At 40.0% G+C, this 18,310-nt stretch overlaps 1 protein-coding gene across 9 annotated transcripts in view; it reads left to right on the top strand.

Annotated features, from left to right (window-relative positions):
• slc2a12 (solute carrier family 2 member 12) overlaps positions 1-18,310 on the top strand; it is an 87,046-nt gene that overhangs the window by 29,777 nt on the left and 38,959 nt on the right. For 2 of the 9 annotated variants that reach the window (XM_059982442.1, XM_059982441.1), the window contains exon 6: positions 2,299-16,343. In XM_059982442.1, the coding sequence (XP_059838425.1) occupies positions 2,299-2,458 (160 nt within the window). In that variant the 3' untranslated portion in view covers positions 2,459-16,343. The other 7 variants (XM_059982445.1, XM_059982444.1, XM_059982443.1 and 4 more) reach the window with 7 other exon arrangements.

The raw sequence follows: 18,310 nt of genomic DNA, 5'->3' as shown, positions 1-18,310 counted from the left end.
GCAACAAAAATATAGGAGTCCAGGAGATTGGTCATAGTTTCGTTTTTACTTTTAGCAAGACATACGCATATAAGAATGTGATGCTGAGCACTGATAAGGCCCTGGTGAAGCCTCACCTTGAGTATTGTGAACAGTTTTGGGCCCCTCATCTTAGAAAAGATGTGCTGGCACTGGAGAGGGTCTAGAGGAGGTTCACAAGGCAGAGATTGATGGGTTCTTGATTGGACATTGCATCAAAGGTTACGGGGAGAAGGCTGGGAACTGGGGTTGAGGAGGAGATAGAAAAAAGAATCAGCCATGATTGAATGGCGGAACAGACTTGATGGGCCAGATGGCCTAGTTCTGCTCCTATGTCATACGGTCAAATAGTCTATGTAATGTGATGGTTTGACAACTTATGTCATTCATGTACTATTACATATAACACATAATGAATTATTTAAACAAACAAGGAATGCTTAATCAAACAACAGGTTTACAATATTACTCAAATATCGCTATGATATTAAATACACAACACCAACCAACATTCAAAAGCAGGTGCTTGGGTATACTGCCACCTATAGGTTCTCTTCCAAATTGCAAACCACTCTTAATTAGAAGCAAATTGCCTTTCTTTCATAATGTGCATCATTGGGTCTAAATCCTGAAACACATCAGCATCATTGATAAGTGAATAATAATTATAACAAATTGTATTCTGATTAGAAAGATTTTATTAATGTGTTTCTTCACTGTATATCAATCTATCTAATTATTTTCAGTTGATGGGTTGATGATGACATAACTTCAACCTGATTTACTTTAGACAAAAGTAAACAATCGAAGAATATTTGTCTCAGCTTGAACACACCAATTAATATAATGGAGGAATTGATTTACGACAGGAAGGTCAAATTCAAAAAGGTCCAATAGCACTTATACCCCCTGTGATGAAGTGCTTTAAGAGTTTAGTGAAAAAACATGTTAGTTTCTGCCTGGGAAACAACTTGGATCTGCTCCAGTTTGCCTACCGTGACAACAGATTAACAGCAGATGCCATTTCATTGGCTCTTCACCCAACCCTTGAACATCTGGATAGCAAAGATGCATACATCAGGATGCTGATCGACTACAGCTCAGCCCTTCAAGACAATCAATAAGCTTTAAGGCCTTGGCCTCAGTACATCCTTGTGCAATTGGATTCTCGATTTCCTCACTTGCAGATTGGCAAAACCTGTTTGTGAGAAAATCAATTCGGATCGTTCACAATATCTCCTTCACAATTGTCATCAGCACCGGTGGACCACAGGGCTGCGTGCCCAGCTTCCTGCTCTACTCACTTCGTACTGGTGACTGTGAGGCCAAGCACAACTCCAGTGCTATTTTGCTGATGATACCACTGTCATTGACTGAATCAAAGGTGGTGCCAAATTAGCCGATAGGAGGGAAATTGAAAATCTGCTTTAGTTGTTCCAGAACAAACAACCTCACACCCAATGTCAGCAAGCCCAGGTGCAGAAAGTGGAAAACAGAGGTCCATGAGCCAGTCCTCATCAGAGGTTCAGAGGTGGAGAGGGTCAGCAACTTCAAATTCCTGGGTGTTTTCATTTCCGAGGACCTGTCCTGGATTGAGCACACAAATGCCATTACAAAGTAAGCAGAGCAGTGCCACTACTTCCTCAGCAGTTTTCAAAGATCTGCCAAAAGATGGTGGAGAGTATATTAACTGGTTGCATCACAGCCAGGTATGGAAATAGACTTGAACAGAAAATCCTACAGCCCAGTCAATCACAGGTAAAGGCCTCTCCTCCACTGAGCACACCTACATGGAGTGCTGTCACGGGAAGGTGGCATCCATCATCAGGGACCACCACTATCCAGGCCATGCTGCCTTCTTGCTGCTGCCATCAGGAAAAAAGTACAAGAGTCCACATGACCAGGTTCAGAACAGTTATTACCCCTCAGTCATCAGGATCTTGAATGAGAAGGGATAAATTCACTCGACTACTCTCTGAACTATACCCATAACCTTTGGACTCAATTTCAAGGACTCTTCGTCTCATGTCCTCGATACCTATTGCTTTTTTTTCCCTTTTGTATTTGCAGTTTCTTGTCTTTTGTACATGTGTAGTTGGTCCATCCTGTTGGGTGAGGTCTTTCATTGATTCTATTGTGTTTCTTGTATTTATTGTGTATGCACATATGAAAGTGAATCTCAAGGTTGTATATGGTGACATATATGTACTTTGATAATAAATTTACCCTGAACTTTGAAAAAGGCATTCTAACAAGCGTGAACTATTAAAAATTTTCCAGGTACAATGTAACCGGAGCTTGCTGTACTATGGAAGGTGTAAAGAAGCTGATCCCTAAACGACTTTGGAAACGCAAAGGTGGTGAGAGCTCCATCTGGGCTACTGATATTGAATACCACACAGATGGCTTGGAAAATTATTTTGGTGATGGTTCTCTGTGACACACTTCAAAAATATTTTTTGGAAGTGTTCATGCACTGATCTTCTAACTGTTCGATTTTCATTCATAACTGCAACAGAACTCTCAGTTTTCCAGAACAATAGTCTCCAGATATTGGTGATGGGGAACCAGGAACAGGCACAGGCTATTCAGCCGTACAAGCTTGCTTCACCATTCAATATAATTGTGGCCATTCATTCAAATTCAATACCCTCTTCCAGCTTTCTCCCTATATCCCTTAATCCCTCAAAAATCTTGTAATTGATTATATTTAATGATTTGACTTCAATTATCTTTCATGGTGAAGTTTACTATTCTTGGGGAGAAAAAAATTCTCTCTTTATCTCAGTCTTAAGCGGCTTTCCCCTTATTACTCAATAATTTTGAAATTGTCTGTGATATAGGAAAGGCACACCTAATTAGCACCAATGAGTAACAGACAGCCAGCACACAAAAGGTACTGAATTCAGTTTTGCTATAACTAGTGGAAATATTGCATGTTCCTCTCTTTAACAAACAATGATGAAAATCTCTACAGCACAGCAGAAGATGATGCTGTAATAGACGTTACTTTGGAGACCCTGCCACAGCATGGTTTGTCCAGTTGGTAGATGATATTTATTGATATTAATTGTAACATGTATCTATAAACAAATGAGCAAAAGCATGCTCAAAATCTCCAAGCCAAACTATAAGAATCAGATTTAATATCACCGGCATATGTCATGAAATTTGTTAACTTTATGGCAGCAGCACAATGCAATACATGATAAATAAGTATTGGAAAAAACCCTAAGTTACTTTAAGTATATATATGTCTATTAAATAATTATGTTAAAGTAAGTAGTGAAAACTAACAGAAATAAAAAAGTAGTGAGGTAGTGTTCATGGGTTCAATGTTCATTTAGGAATCGGATGGCAGAAGGGAAGAAGCTGTTCCTGAATCGCCAAGTGTGTGCCTTCAGGCTTCTGTACCTCCTTCCCGACTGTAACAATGAGAAGAGGGTGTGTCCTGGGAGGTGGGGCTCCTTAATGATCTATTGATCCGGTGGGGATTTATTGACTTGGCCAGGGTTCCTACCCATCTCTTCAGTGCACTTGATCTCTGGTAGGTTCATGTTTCAGTTATAGCTCAGTCCAGGTACATTTTGGAAAGGGCCAAAGAGTTTGATACCAATGTACATCACTGATAGAACGTAACCTGTTGAATCCATAATGTGCTCCACTAAAGTGCATATATGCCTCCTTGTGTAGCAGAAATAGCCTCTAACTACTCTGATGGCTTACCAGAACTGTGCCCTGCTTATTATTTTTCTCTGTATTATTGAAGGGAGTACTTTTCAGGTGAGATGAGTGTACCATTTTTCCTTGAATACTATCTGCATTAGTGCAGATTAGTTTCACTAACTCAGTTACTGTACATGAGGCTCTTTAAATGTGTTGGAAAATGTGTAACTTGTTTGCTATCTTTCACCACTGGCACTTCAACAATAAAGATCCACCACCCCCAACATATCCCCTGGCATTATGGGGAAATGGCAGGTAGGTGGAACTGAGTCATCACACAGGACCTTATTGAATAGTAGGGCTGGCTTAACAGGCCAAATAATCTACTCCTTCTCCTGTATCTTATGTTCTCATATTATGCCTTGGTGAATATCACTCATAGTACACACTGCTGTGACCTTTTCCAACTGGGTGACTTGAATCAGATCAATACCCAATAAGCCGTTGTTTTTCCATAGTCTCGCTTATTTGAATCAGCAGTCTGTATAAAGACAGCCAATAATGAAAATTTCCAAAGTTAAGCGTGACCTGTCATGCTTTATTGATAAATCAGATACAGATTCACTTCTTTATAACAGCAAAACTTGACGAAGTGCTGGGGTCAGCTCACAAGTGTTGTCACACATTCTGGCGCCACTTTAGCATGCCCACAATGCTCGGCAGAACAATACAGAACACAGCAAGCAACGAAACACCAACTGCAAAACAAGACCCTTTCCTCCCTACCACCCACCCACCCACACACACCGTCTTCCCACCCCAGGACAGGACTCTGGGCCTCCAGCGGACTCATGGACAAATGGCCTCCAACCTTTTCAGTGGACTTCGACTTACAGACCTCTGATCGGCTTTCTGGCTTTGATCTTCAGTACTGACCCCAGGACTAGCTGATGATGGGACCCTGAACTCCACACCATGAACACTAGGCTCACTGACTCGCTTACCTAGAGAGTCAACAGCTCTCATGCCCCTGCTCACATGAACATCGGATCCTGGGATATACCAACCTGGGAACTTGCTAACCTGGTGGGCCATGAACCCTCAACCTCACTAGTTCTAATTCACAGAACTTGCCAACCCAACATCCATGGACATCCTTCATTACAAGTCCACATCATTGGCCTTCAAGCATGGGGCAATGGACTAGACACCAAATGCCATTCATCCCATCAGACCACCAAATTAATCAAAATATTTTTGTAAATAACCTGTCAAATTTTCTCTTAATAAACGAAATGTGTTCTAACAAAGCAAAAACAATATTCACCGTGGGTGAATTTACTTCATTGAATTATTTTGTACCATTTACCTCAGTTGACTCTGCTTCAACAAGCGATGTGGCCAGCCACATCTCTACGTTCTGAGCGTGTGTTATCCTTCACTACCAAGTACCTCTACAGACACGAGGTTCATGTCTCTTGGTTTTTTCAAGGAAGACTTTCAAACAAATTGGAAAATGAGTTATTAAAAGATTCATTTTTGGAATGATTCACTTTAAATTTCAACAACTTTTCTGTTGTGGAGCGCCAAGTGAGAGTGGGCCTGTGATTAACAGCAGCTGTGGTTTATTTGCTTTCCTTTTGGCAATGAAGGCAGTTTATCTTTCTCACCAGTCAAAGGTTCAAAATTCAATCACTGTGCCTTTTCCATTTTTCAGTTAAGTGAAAGAAAGGAAGATTTGCATTTAAACAGTACGTTTGATGCTCTGGAAACACTTGATACTACAGTTCAGCCAAAAAATACTTTTAAAGTTTGATTTTACTGGCAAACAGAATGCCCAGTTTGCACAAAGGATTGGAACAATTAGCTACTTATCTGATTTTTAGTGTTTGTTGAGAAGTACATGCTGGTTTCAGCATCATACAACTTCCTCTCATTTGAGTTCAAGTCTTTACTCTCGCATTCTTTATGTTCATGTGAACTGGCAGATTGTTAGGAGCCTTTCAAAGTCTCATCAAAGGGCAACAGCAATGACAATGCAGCCCTCTCAGGGTGAGTGCTGTATTGTTAACATTAAATATGACCTCAAACCTCGAAGCATGATTGTGACCCTCAAATTCTGGCTCAACGATTAAAGTAATGGCGTTGATTCCAGAGGGACGTTTAAATTAGAAATACTTAAGTCTTCATAAACTATTAAGCATGTCATCGATTTATTTCTTTTCTTGAGAATTTATTCTCTTTATATGCTGCTCAAGTATTGAAACTGCTCCAATTGCTCTGAGGCCAAAGGGCTTTCAATGGAGAAAGGGATGGTGAATGTGATTATGTTGCACATAGGAGGCTACAGATGGGTTAGGGTGAAACAATACTCCAGAAGAAATGTCCCATTCTCCAGTCCACTCCTTCCTCCATAATGCTCCCCACAACTCTGTATCAACAAAGCATTGTAATCCTCAATTCTGCAATATCCAATCCTGTCAAATACCAAAGCAGTAAGGTAATAGATTAGAAAGGTGAAAAGAAACTTAATTGCAGATTAGAATTTCCTGGTTTAAGCAGATGACTGTGTAACAAGTTTTTTCACCCTAGTTCTGGCAAATATATTGTTTATTGTCCCTCTGCATTTCTCATCATCTCTATCAATATGTCCTTCATGAAGTATCTCATTGGCCTATCTGATCATGAACTGAGCTTTAAGGATCATAAGAATGCTACCCAGGAGGCTGTCTACCTATTCAACATTGCCCAGTTCCAGAATTTTTCTTTAGGTTTGTTGAGATATTTGGGATATTTCTACCCTAGTAACAGTTATGGTCAGGGTGCAGGGCAATGGGACTAGGCAGATTAATGGTTCAGCATAGACTAGATGGGCCAAAGGGCCTGTTTCTGCGCTGTATTGTTCTACAACTCTTCTGTGGCTCTATCTTGGAATGATCTGCTCAGATTTTTTGACAAGTTGTGCATGCAGATCTGCAGGTGCTTATCTTAGAGGGCAATGCCTATCAGAAAGGTGAAACCAAAGAATATCTTTTACCATTTATGTTTAGCAATTGCATGTCTTTAACAATCTTTTATTAAATAGTATTTAATTAACATTCACATGGACAGCAAACAAAAATATTTTGATTGGTTGAGAATTTCAGCCTTTTAAATTTTCTTTTGGTAAAATATGGTACTATTTGTAGTTTGGTTCCTGCCTCATCTTTTCTGAAGTTTGGGGAAGGCAGGAGAATGGGGATGAGAAGGATAATAAATCAGCCATGATGGAACGGCAAAGCAGTCTCGATGGGCCGAATGGCCTAATTCTGTTCCTGTGTCTTTTGGTCTTATGGGTTAGATTCCAACATAATATTTTGAGAAAGGAACACTGCTGTTTTACATGGGTGTGAAGAATTTCTAAATTTTCAAGGACAACATATTTAGAATGTTGGAGAAACTCAGCATCGATGAAGGGGCATAACCTGTCAATATTTCATGCCAATATCCCGACAAAGGGTCTCAGCCCTAAAATCAACATCAACAGAAGCATTAACAGCGGCAGGGTATGTTGAGAAAGCAGTCATCAAAGCATAATTAACTTCGAGCTTATCTTGCTGAATCTATACAACAATGAACTTCCATAACGGTTCATCTTCAACTGGACTATTTTTCATTTTTGCTTTGTTTTTTTTTGTTTTTATCTGTCTCAAATTATCATATTTCCTTATCTGTTTTTACGTGTACATGATTATACATTGACTTAAATAATTCAGCTTGGATTTTCTGATTTGAGCTTTGTGTGATCACTAGGATTGTTCAATCTGAACAGTTACGCACTCCACTATTGGTTACCCTGTTAACATATAGAGGCTACAGCTCCATTTTGGTTTCTATATGTGACACAGTGTAAATAACTGCCACACATGATAAAATCCAGGCCAAAATTTAATCTGTGCTCGGTAGCAGGGTTTGAACTACAATCCACAGTTGGCATCTCCTTAGTCCCTTGGTAGACTCAATATCTATGTTCCAAGGATGGCGTTATAGACAGAGTAGAGCTCTAATGTTACATTCTGTAATTACTAATACATGAACATAAGCACTTGCATGATTCTCACTTTAGCTGTCATTGCCTGTCCACTGGCTTTCACCGTTTGAAATCCTGAAGATGACGGAATGCAGTAATCGCGATCTTAGTAAGTTTTTAACACTGCATTGGATCTGGAATAACAATTATTTCGTTCTTCTTTACACTTGTGTACTGGAAAAGACATTAAACAATCATGAATCTTCAGTGATTGCTATCGCTCTGAATTCCACATGAGGCAAAGGAGACTATCAAATAATTTAGGCTGCAATTGTGTCGAAAGTTAAGATGTTTCACCAGATCAGGACAAGATTCCATGTGAGAATTCAAGTTACTCTCCACACAACTGTAGTAGAACATGAAATGGTAGAAGGGAATGGAAATAATAACGCTGGTGAACAGGTAGAGGGACGACGGTTGTGCACAGGTGAAGCAATTCTAGCCTTTGGAGACTTTTAATCGATATAAACAATTTCCTCAGACTCTGGATTGTTTAGGCAACAGGCTGATTAAAGGTGCTGTACTAATTTCTGCAACTCTGTTTTTCACCCAGATGAAAATATGTATGAGGACTTGGAGGAAGATTAGACCCTGCCATTCTGACCTCAGCCCTGCAGGAGAGCCTCAGGCACACCTATTCCATCATGTCCAAGTGTCTTCCAGAGAGGAACATCTGAGGTGTTGCACACTAGTGATGGGTACTTTTATGGTCATTCATAACTCACAGGTAGCCAGGTGGAAAAGGAAATGTAAGAAAAGGATAAAGGCATCTACTAATAGAAAGGTCAAAGGTGTCAAACCTTGGCTAAGGAGTACTGGATATAGTTCTCACAGTCACTGATTTGAAACCACAATTTTGATTAGTGAGAAGGGACCACAAACTGTTATGCAAGATGCACAACTTCTGGACAATATGCAACAGCACAAGAAGAAACATCGAAATGTCTTTATATGCCATTATATTTACCACTAGATAGAATAATAAGAAAGATCCTTGGAAGTGACTTCATCCCTGTGACTTGGAAAGCATTTGCTACCAACGAGGCAGCTTACACAGCAAAGCAGAGATATTCACAAAGATCATTACAGATCACCCCAAAGACACAAAAAGAAATCAAGCTTCATTGGTGCATATCTCGAGAAATCTTTCCTTAAAAGGCAGAAAGCAATTGTTCAGTTGTATGAAGTCTTAGACTCTGTTTGGAGTATAGAGTTTTGCTTTGGGCAGAGCACCACAAAAGATCAATTTTGCACAGTTTCAATATAAATTTATCAGAATGATATAAAAAAGCTATAGGCAAAATGTTAGCTTTAGATGTGCTTTAAGGTCATTAATGGAGAGGCCATCAATTGAAACATTAATTCTTTTCCTTTCTCTATAGATGCCACTTCACTTGAGCATTTCCAGTGTTTTCTGTTTTAATCCAAGGTTTTAAGGTTGTAAGAATTGGCTTGAATTCTTTGAGTTTAGAAGATTGAGGGTGCATCTAATTGGAGTTAATACAGAGATACAGAAATAACTAATTTTTCATGGATTATGCAGAACAAGACTGGAGAAGCTCCAGTGGATTTAAACTAGATACAAGGCAGGAGGGAAACCAGAGTGTAGGAACAGATGTATGGGAAAAGAAAGAAAAAGAAGATAGTAAAGTTGTTAGCACTGTTAGTGATAAACAGAGTAAGAGGTGGAGAATTTCTTAAATGCATTTATTTTAATGCTAGGAGCATTGTAAAAAAGGTGGATGAGCTTAGAGCATGGACTGATACCTGGAAATATGATGTTGTAGCTACTAGTGAAACATGGTTGCAGGAGGGGTGTGATTAGATTTCGTTGCTTCAGGTGTGATAGAATCGGAGGGATGGGGGGGTGTTGCATTGCTTGTCAGAGAAAATATTACAGCGGTGCTCTGGCAGAATAGATTAGAGTGCTTGTGTAGGGAGGATATTTGGGTGGAACTGAGGAATGGGAAAGGTGTAGTAACACTTATAGGAGTATATTGTAGACCACTTAATGGGGAGCGAGAATTGGAGGAGCAAATTTGTAAGGAGATAGCAGATATTTGTAGTAAGCACAGGGTTGTGATTGTGGGAGATTTTAATTTTCCACACACAGACTGGGAAGCCCATTCTGTAAAAGGGCTGGATAGTTTGGAGTTTGTAAAATGTGTGCAGGATAGTTTTTTGCAGCAATGCATAGAGGTACCAACTAGAGAAGGGGCAGTGTTGGATCTCCTGTTAGGGAATGAGATGGGTCAGGTGACAGAGGTATTTGTTGGGGAGCACTTTGGGTCCAGTGATCACAATGCCATTAGTTTCAATATAATTATGGAGAAGGATAGGACTGGACCCAGGGTTGAGATTTTTGATTGGAGAAAGGCTAATTTTGAGGAGATGCAAAAGGATTTAGAAGGAGTGGATTGGGACAATTTGTTTTATGGGAAGGATGTAATAGAGAAATGGAGGTCATTTAAAGGTGAAAATTTGAGGGTACAGAATCTTTATGTTCCTGTTAGGTTGAAAGGAAAGGTTAAAAGTTTGAGATAGCCATGGTTTTCAAGGGATATTGGAAACTTGGTTTGGAAAAAAGAGAGATAGCTACAATAGATATAGGCAGCATGGAGTAAAGAAATTGCTCGAGGAATATAAAGAATGTAAAAAGAATCTTAAGAAATAAATTAGAAAAGCTAAAAGAAGATACAAGGTTGCTTTGGCAAGTAAGGTGAAAATAAATCCAAAGGGTTTCTATAGTTATAGTAATAGCAAAAGGATAGTGAGGGATAAAATCGGTCCCTTAGAGAATCAGAGTGGACAGCTATGTGTGGAGTCCAAAAGAGATGGGGGAGATTTTGAGCAATTTCTTTTCTTCAGTATTCACTAAGGAGAAGGATATTAAATTGTGTAAGGTAAGGGAAACAAGTAGGAAAGTTATGGAAACTATGATGATTAAAGAGGAGGAAGTACTGGCACTCTTAAGGAATATAAAAGTGGATAAATCTCCAGGTCCTGACAGGATATTGCCTAGGACCTTGAGTGAAGTTAATGTAGAAACAGCAGGGGCTCTGGCAGAAATATTTCAAATGTCATTAGAAACAGGGATGGTGCCGGAGGATTGGCATATTGCTCATGTTGTTCCATTGTTTTAAAAGGATTCTAAGAGTAAACCGGGCAATTATAGGCCTGTAAGTTTGATGCCCGTAGTGGGTAAATTAATGGAAAGTATTCTTAGAGATGGTATATATAATTATCTGGATAGACAGGGTCTGATTAAGAACAGTCAACATGGATTTCTGCGTGAAAGGTCATTGTTTGACAAATCTTATTGAATTTTTTGAAGAGGTTACTAGGAAAGTTGACGAGGGTAAAGGAGTGGATGTTGTCTATATGGACTTTGACAAGGTTCTGCGTGTAAGGTTAGGTAGGAAGGTTCAATCGTTAGGTATAAATATTGAAGTAGTAAAATGGATTCAACCGTGGCTGGATGGGAGATGCCAGAGAGTAGTGTTGGATAACTGTTTGTCAGGTTGGAGTCCAGTGACTAGTGGTGTACCTCAGGGATCTGTACTGGGTCCAATGTTGTTTGTCATATACATTAATGATCTGGATGATGGGGTGGTAAATTGGATTAGTAAGTATGCAGATAATACTAAGATAAGTGGCATTGTGGATAATGAAGTAGGTTTTCAAAGCTTGCAGAAAGATTCAGGCCCGTTAGAAGAGTGGGCTGAAAGATGGCAGATGGAGTTTAATGCTGATAAGTGTAAGATGCTACATTTTGGTTGGACTATTCAAAATAGGATATACATGGTAAATGGTAGGACATTGAGTAATGCAGTAGAACGGAATGATCTAGGAATAATGGTGCATAATTCCCTGAAGGTGGAATCTCTTGTGGATCGGGTAGTGAAGAAAGCTTTTGGTATGCTGGCCTTTATAAATCAGAGCATTGAGTATAGGAGTTGTGGCGTAATGTTAAAATTGTACAAGGCATCGGTAAGGCCAAATTTGGAGTATTATGTACAGTTCTGGTCACCAAATTAAAGGAAAGATGTCAACAAAATAGAGAGAGTACAGAGAAGATTTACTAGAATGTTACCTGGGTTTCAGCACCTAAGTTACAGGGAAAGGTTGAACAAGTTAGGACTTTATTCTTTGGAGTGTAGAAGGTTGAGGGGTAACTTGATAGACGTATTTAAAATTATAATAGAGTTGACGTGAATAGGCTTTTTCCATTGAGAGTAGAGAAGATTCAAACAAGAGGACATGAGTTGAGAGTTAAGGGGCAAAAGTTTAGGGGTAACACGAGGGGGAATTTCTTTACTCTGAGAGTGGTAGCTGTGTGGAATGAGCTTCCAGTAGAAGTGGTAGAGGCAGGTTCAATATTGTCATTTAAAGTAAAATTGGATAAGTATATGGACAGGAAAGGAATGGAGGGTTATGGGCTGAATGCAGGTCAGTGGGACTAGGTGAGAGTAAGCGTTCGGTATGAACTAGAAGGGCCGAGATGGCTTGTTTCTGTGCTGTAATTGTTAAATGGTTATATGGTTAAGACAGCGTAAATGAAATATTGGAGCCAAACCATTTAAGAATGAGGCATAGACACATTTCTCAAACAAATAATTGTAAAAATTAAACCCTTTCCTCATCCTACCCATCTCTCTGCAAATAAAGGGTTGTAGATGTCAGGACTAAGGAAGATAAATATTCTTTTTCTCTATCAAGATATTATGAGAAATGAGTCAAAGAGAGAGAAATTGAGTTAGTACAAATCAACTCTAAACAAATTCTGTCCTGAAACAGGCTCAGGGACCAACTGTTTTACCCCTCTAACTCATGGAGTACATCTTTATAGAAACAGGACTTCTGCTCCTAGAAGTTTACTTCCTGAGAACTTCCCCTTAGTTCATTTTGGAGGGGTGGATAACACACATGTAGCAATTGCTTCCAAAATGATTCGTACAAGTTTTTAAGAGATGCACATTGTGTGAAGCACTTGTCATATTCTTTTTCAGTTAATGTACACTAAAATGAGTAATTGTAAGTGTCTGCACACCAAATGACTTGGTAAACTGGATACACGTGAGCTTAATCACAGGGTAGCAACGGAGGGCTGTTTTTCTGGCTAGAGGTCCGTGATAGGTGGTGTGTGTGTGTGTGTGTGTGTGTGTGTGTGTGTGTGTGTGTGTGTGTGTGTGTGTGTGTGTGTGTGTGTGTGTGTGTGTGTGTGTGTATGTGTATATATATATATATAGCTGGGGTATGTAAATTTCCATCTGACTGCATAGGTTTCCTCCAACATTCCAAAAACTTATGGGTTAGGTTTAGTAAGTTGTGGCATAGCGATACTTGCATCCTTCGACTGTGTTGGTCATTGATGCAAACAATGCATTTCACTGCAAATTTTGATAGTTCAATGTACATGTGACGAATAAAGCTAATCTCAAGCTGAGCTTCATCCATACAAATGTGAGGTGATGCACTTTGGGAGGACAAATGCAAGACAAAAGTAAATGGCAGGATCTTCAGGAGCTTTGCTGTACCGAGAGATCATAGAGTGGAAGTCCTGAGCTCCCTGAAGGTAGCAACACAAGTCGATCAGGTGCGAAGAAGGAGCTGGCAAGTCACGTTCCAGCTGTATAAAGCATTGGTTAGGCCACATTTAGAATAATGTGTGTGGTCCTGGGTGCCACACTTCAGAGAAGTATGAAAGCTTTGGTAAGGATGCAGAAGATGTTTACTAGGATGTTGCCTGGATGAGACAGTATTAGAAATAAGGACAGTTCAGATTATTTTTTCTGGATCACCAAAGCCTGAGGGGTGTTCTGACAGAAATCTACATTAGAAGAGCTATAGATAAGGCAGAGATTGATAGATTCTCGATTGGTCAGGGCTTGAAGGGATGCGGGGAGAAGGCAGGAGACCGGGAGTGAGAGGAAAGTTAGATCAGCCATGATGAAATGACTGAGTAGCCTCAATGGCCAAATGGCCTAATTCTGCTCCTATATCTTACGGTCTTATAAGAGTGGAATGTCAGAGTTATGTGGAAATGTCAAATATCAGAAGGCTTAGGGTTAAGCAGAATTGTTTTTAAACAAAGCTGCCGGGGAAGTTGGAGAAGCAAATGTGATAGCAATGTTTAAGAGGTGTTTAGATGGAATCATGAGCAGGAGAAAATGGACAGATTTTGACCATATACAAGCAGATGACACTAATTTAACTTGATAGTGTGGACATATTGGATTCTACATTATATGCTCAGATAAAATATAACTGCATTAGCTAATATTGTGTCTGTGTTTTTTTAAGAGAGGTAGTTACTGACTAGCCAAGCAACAAATAACGTGCTGGAGGAATTCAGTAGGCTAAACATCATCTTTGGGGAGGGGGACAGGAATTGCCAACATTTCAAGTTGAAGGACTGATGCAGGCTTTCCTTTCCTCCCCATGGATCCCACTTGATCTGCTTTGCTCCTCCAGCAGATTGGTGCACTAAACCACCAAACCAACCTTTTGTGTCTCCGTTTTATTACTTTATTATACAAAGCATACTTTCCTTGAAGGAATTTCCTCCTTTCTTCGGCAGTTCTGATGCAGAATTTTGACCTGTAACATGAACAGCTCCTTCCCCCCTCCACCACAGATGCTGCTCGACTCACTGATTTCACGAGAGTGAATTGTTCCTCCAGTGACCAGAAGAGTATAAACACATTTATGTGTTCAATGTGTTCAGTGAGCTGGTTCAATCCAGATTGAGATGGGTCTACTCATAATCTGCCCTCATCCCACTGGCTGTTTCCTTCATGGAATGGAAGCAAAAGAGCAGTGATTACAGGCTTGGCCACATTCACTGATGGAACAGGGCAGACAAGAGGGTTTAGAAGACTGGCACCATGCTGGTTTGTCAATGACTGATTTCCATACTAATTGGATCTGTTAGTATCTATGCAACATACACAAAGTGTGGACGAACTCAGCAGGTCAGGCAGCATCTACGGAGGGGGGTGAACAGTTGGCAGGTTTCATACAAATGGAAATATTGAAGTAATCAACAAAAGAGGGATGGTTGCTTGGCAACTGTGTTCCTATGGGGATTTCAATTTCCCTTTTTTCATTGTCTATTTTGATTCGTGAACACACTGGATGTGAGGGTATATCAGTCACCACTAAAATGATATTGTTAAAATTGAACTCAGAGTAATATACTGCTGGTATCTTTGCCAATGTGAACAAGTGAGCCCTAGAATATATTTCCAACAGAGGACGTTGTGTGTTCTGATGTACTACTTTCATGTGTTAGTGCACCAACGAGATAGCTGCCCTTCTCTTTCTGGGTGGTGCAGATGAAGTCCTCCTGCACTGTTCTTAGAAAGATGGCAAGAAATGCCTGGCTTTGGAAAAGTCAGGAGGGGACAATGAGGAAGCAGGGGAATCTCTTTGGTGAGTATTACAGCATACCTTCACCAAGTCTAAGTAGCAGAAGGAGGCTCCACTGTCCTTCATGATACCTGGCTGTTGTAAAAACTACATTCACCATAAGGGATAAAACCCTCGATCCCATTAGTCATCTGTTTGTCTCTGAGAGCTAAAACGGGAAGTTGCACTGAAGCCTGCCACAGGATGAAAGGGATGTACAGACATCTTGAATGTGCTATAGTCACCATTATAATAGTTTGGTGGTGGGAACAATCCATCAGCACCTTCGGGAAGTGATGAAGTTTTTTATTGGTAAGTGATAACGTATGCAGCCATTACTACCACATGAAGATTGTAGGGAATATGCAATATAATCCAATCCACATTTCTGACTTGCTATCAATTCCAGAAGAAAGAAATGAACTGTCCCCTATCTGGGTAAAGAGCTTCTGCCCCATCACTAACCGAACAATGCACTGCAAACTACATATGCCTGCCATGTTGCCAACAATAGATTGAAGGTTTGTGGTGTTAAGTGATGAAACAGTTATATAATAGTTAAGGAATAGCTATATTTTAACGATAATTGTAGCTTTCATGCTGAGGAAAAAAATGAAATTTCAATTCACGGATAAACAATCTGACATAGGACACGAAATTTGTTGTTTTGTGGTAGCAGTATCGTGCAAAACCATACAAATCTTTAAATTACACAAATAAACGAATAGTGAAAACAAGGGATAATAAAGTGGTGTTCATATATTCATGGACCACACAGAAAACCAGTGGGGGGGGGGTAGAAGCTGTTCCTAAATTACTAATTATCTTCAGTCTCCTACCCCTGCTCCCTGATGGCTGTAACACAAAGAGGACACGTCCCTGATCGTGAGGAGCCTTAATGATTGAAGCACCGTCTCAATGGTGCCAAGAGTTGTGCCCGTGATGGAACTGGAATTGATCATGACTGAAAAGTGGTGGGAGAGGCTCAATGGACAAAATAATCTCCTTCTCTTGGATTGGCCTACATGGGCGCTGTTTACTTTATACGTCCTTTCGTAATGAGTACGCTGGCTCTGGAAATGACACCAGTGGAAATCTGGAAGGAGGCTGAGAGGACAAAAGAGTTGAGAGAGTTGGTGCAGCTGGGTTTTAACTAATGTGAAGCCCACAGGTGCAATATTCGATATCTTTGTAACAAAGCTACACAAGTGTTGATTTGGTAAGAGCAGGTGGGTATAATTAAAGACAAATGAATTCTTAGCGTATTTCCTGTTCTTCTTTAAACGTTAATAATGTGTATACCACGAAGTGCATGCATCTTTAGGTGACAACTTTTACTATCCCTTGTATATAATAACATGCATACTTAGCAGTGAAAAAATACATGGGCGTAGCAGAAATCCACTAACATGACAACTGTAACATCATTATCTCAAAATCGAAAAGAAACTTTCGCAGAGTGAAGTACTTGAACCTACATAATTGCAAGAGGTGCAGATGCAAAGAAAAATAATTTCACAATGTATATTGTATACATTTCTCTGACATTAGATGTACCTATTGAAACTGCCCTTCTACAGTGTCCAATCCATCATCACGAAGCCGAACAATTTTTCCATATGACACATTTTACTTGCACTGCATTTGGTTACATTAGAGAAATGATCATTTTGCAGCAAACCTCTGTTCACTCTGCAACTAATGTCACTTTAATTTTCCATCTCGTTCCCATTCTCCATCTTTTACACTGTTCCACCAAAGACAAAAGCAGCCCCAAGAAACAGCACTCCATTTTCTTTCTAGGGTCATTGCAGACCTGAGAATTAATTTAATTTCAACAACCTAGCCTTTCCTGTTTGTATCTGAACTAGACAGTTCTGATATAAGGTCATTCATATTTAACATTAATTCAGCTGTTCTCTCTGCACAAATAGTGTAAGCATTTTCTTTTATTTCAAGCTTTAAGCAACTGCTCTGTTCTGCCTATGACTATTCCAACAGGTTCTTTTCACTCTTTTATTCCCACCCTACCTTATCACAGTCATCTAATAACCAGACAGCTCTGAAAACATTGTGTCACCTCAACAGTCTTGCTCTCTGCTATACAGTTTACAATTTGTCGTCTCTCTTCCCACCCACCTGCAACTTAATATGTATTTACTAACTCACTTTTCCAGTTCTGACAAAAGGCTAGCAACCTGAAATGCTAGTTCTGTTTCACTGGAATGCTCTGACCTGCTGAATATTTCTATTTTTTAAATTCAGATTTCAATAATCTGCACTTTTATGATTTTGATTTGAGGTGAATACAAATTTGTGAACCTCCAATAACTCTGACTTCAGCTAAGTGTGATTCTTCATCATGTGCTGTGTAATATGACATGTGCAATCATGGTCCCATAACCTTGATTGTTCTTGGTGTTATTTTCTACAGAAGTGGTTTGCTGTTGCCTTTTTCTGGGCATTGATGGGTGACCCTAGCTGTTATCAATACTCTTCAGAGACTGTCTGCCTGGATTCAGTGGCTGCATAACCTGGAGTTGAAATATGCACCACCTGCTCCCATGGTTTCACAAGACCACGATCAGGGGCTGAGCAGGTACTATATCTTGCCCAACGGTGACCTGCAGGCTAGCAGTGGGAAGGAGTGCCTTACACCTCCTTTGCTAGAGACATAGTGCCACCCTGCCACCCAAAGCAAGATTCCAGGAATCAATCTTTCTATCTGACATATTTGTAGAACATGTCTTTGCATGTTTCCATGTATGTGGTGAGTTGTTTTGGAAATAATAATCAAGATCAAACGTAAGCAATAATCTGCTGAATGAACTCAGCAGGTCAAGCAGCATCAGTGAAAGGAAGTGCTGACATTTGGGTTGATGCCCTGCTTCAGAAATGAGGATGTCTTCAGACAAGATGCCCAGTATAAAGAGGAGAAGGGGAGTGGTGACAAAGGTTTCCAAGGCGATTGCTGGACTGAAGAGTGGTGTAAATGCTAGGTAGGTGAGGACAGCGGCGATGGAGTTGGAAGAGAGTGTAAGGTGAATGGTAGATGAAGGCAAGGAAAGGAAGAGAGGAAGAGGGGAACAGAGGGAACAAGGCGGTGCTAAGAGAGTTTGAGCTGAAGGGGGGACAAAAACAGGAAAA

This window comes from Hypanus sabinus, chromosome 10 (genome assembly GCF_030144855.1).
Source record: "Hypanus sabinus isolate sHypSab1 chromosome 10, sHypSab1.hap1, whole genome shotgun sequence".
Taxonomy (NCBI): Eukaryota; Metazoa; Chordata; class Chondrichthyes; order Myliobatiformes; family Dasyatidae; genus Hypanus; species Hypanus sabinus.
Note: the sequence above shows the minus strand (reverse complement) of the source record. Positions and strands in the feature narration are given on the sequence as shown.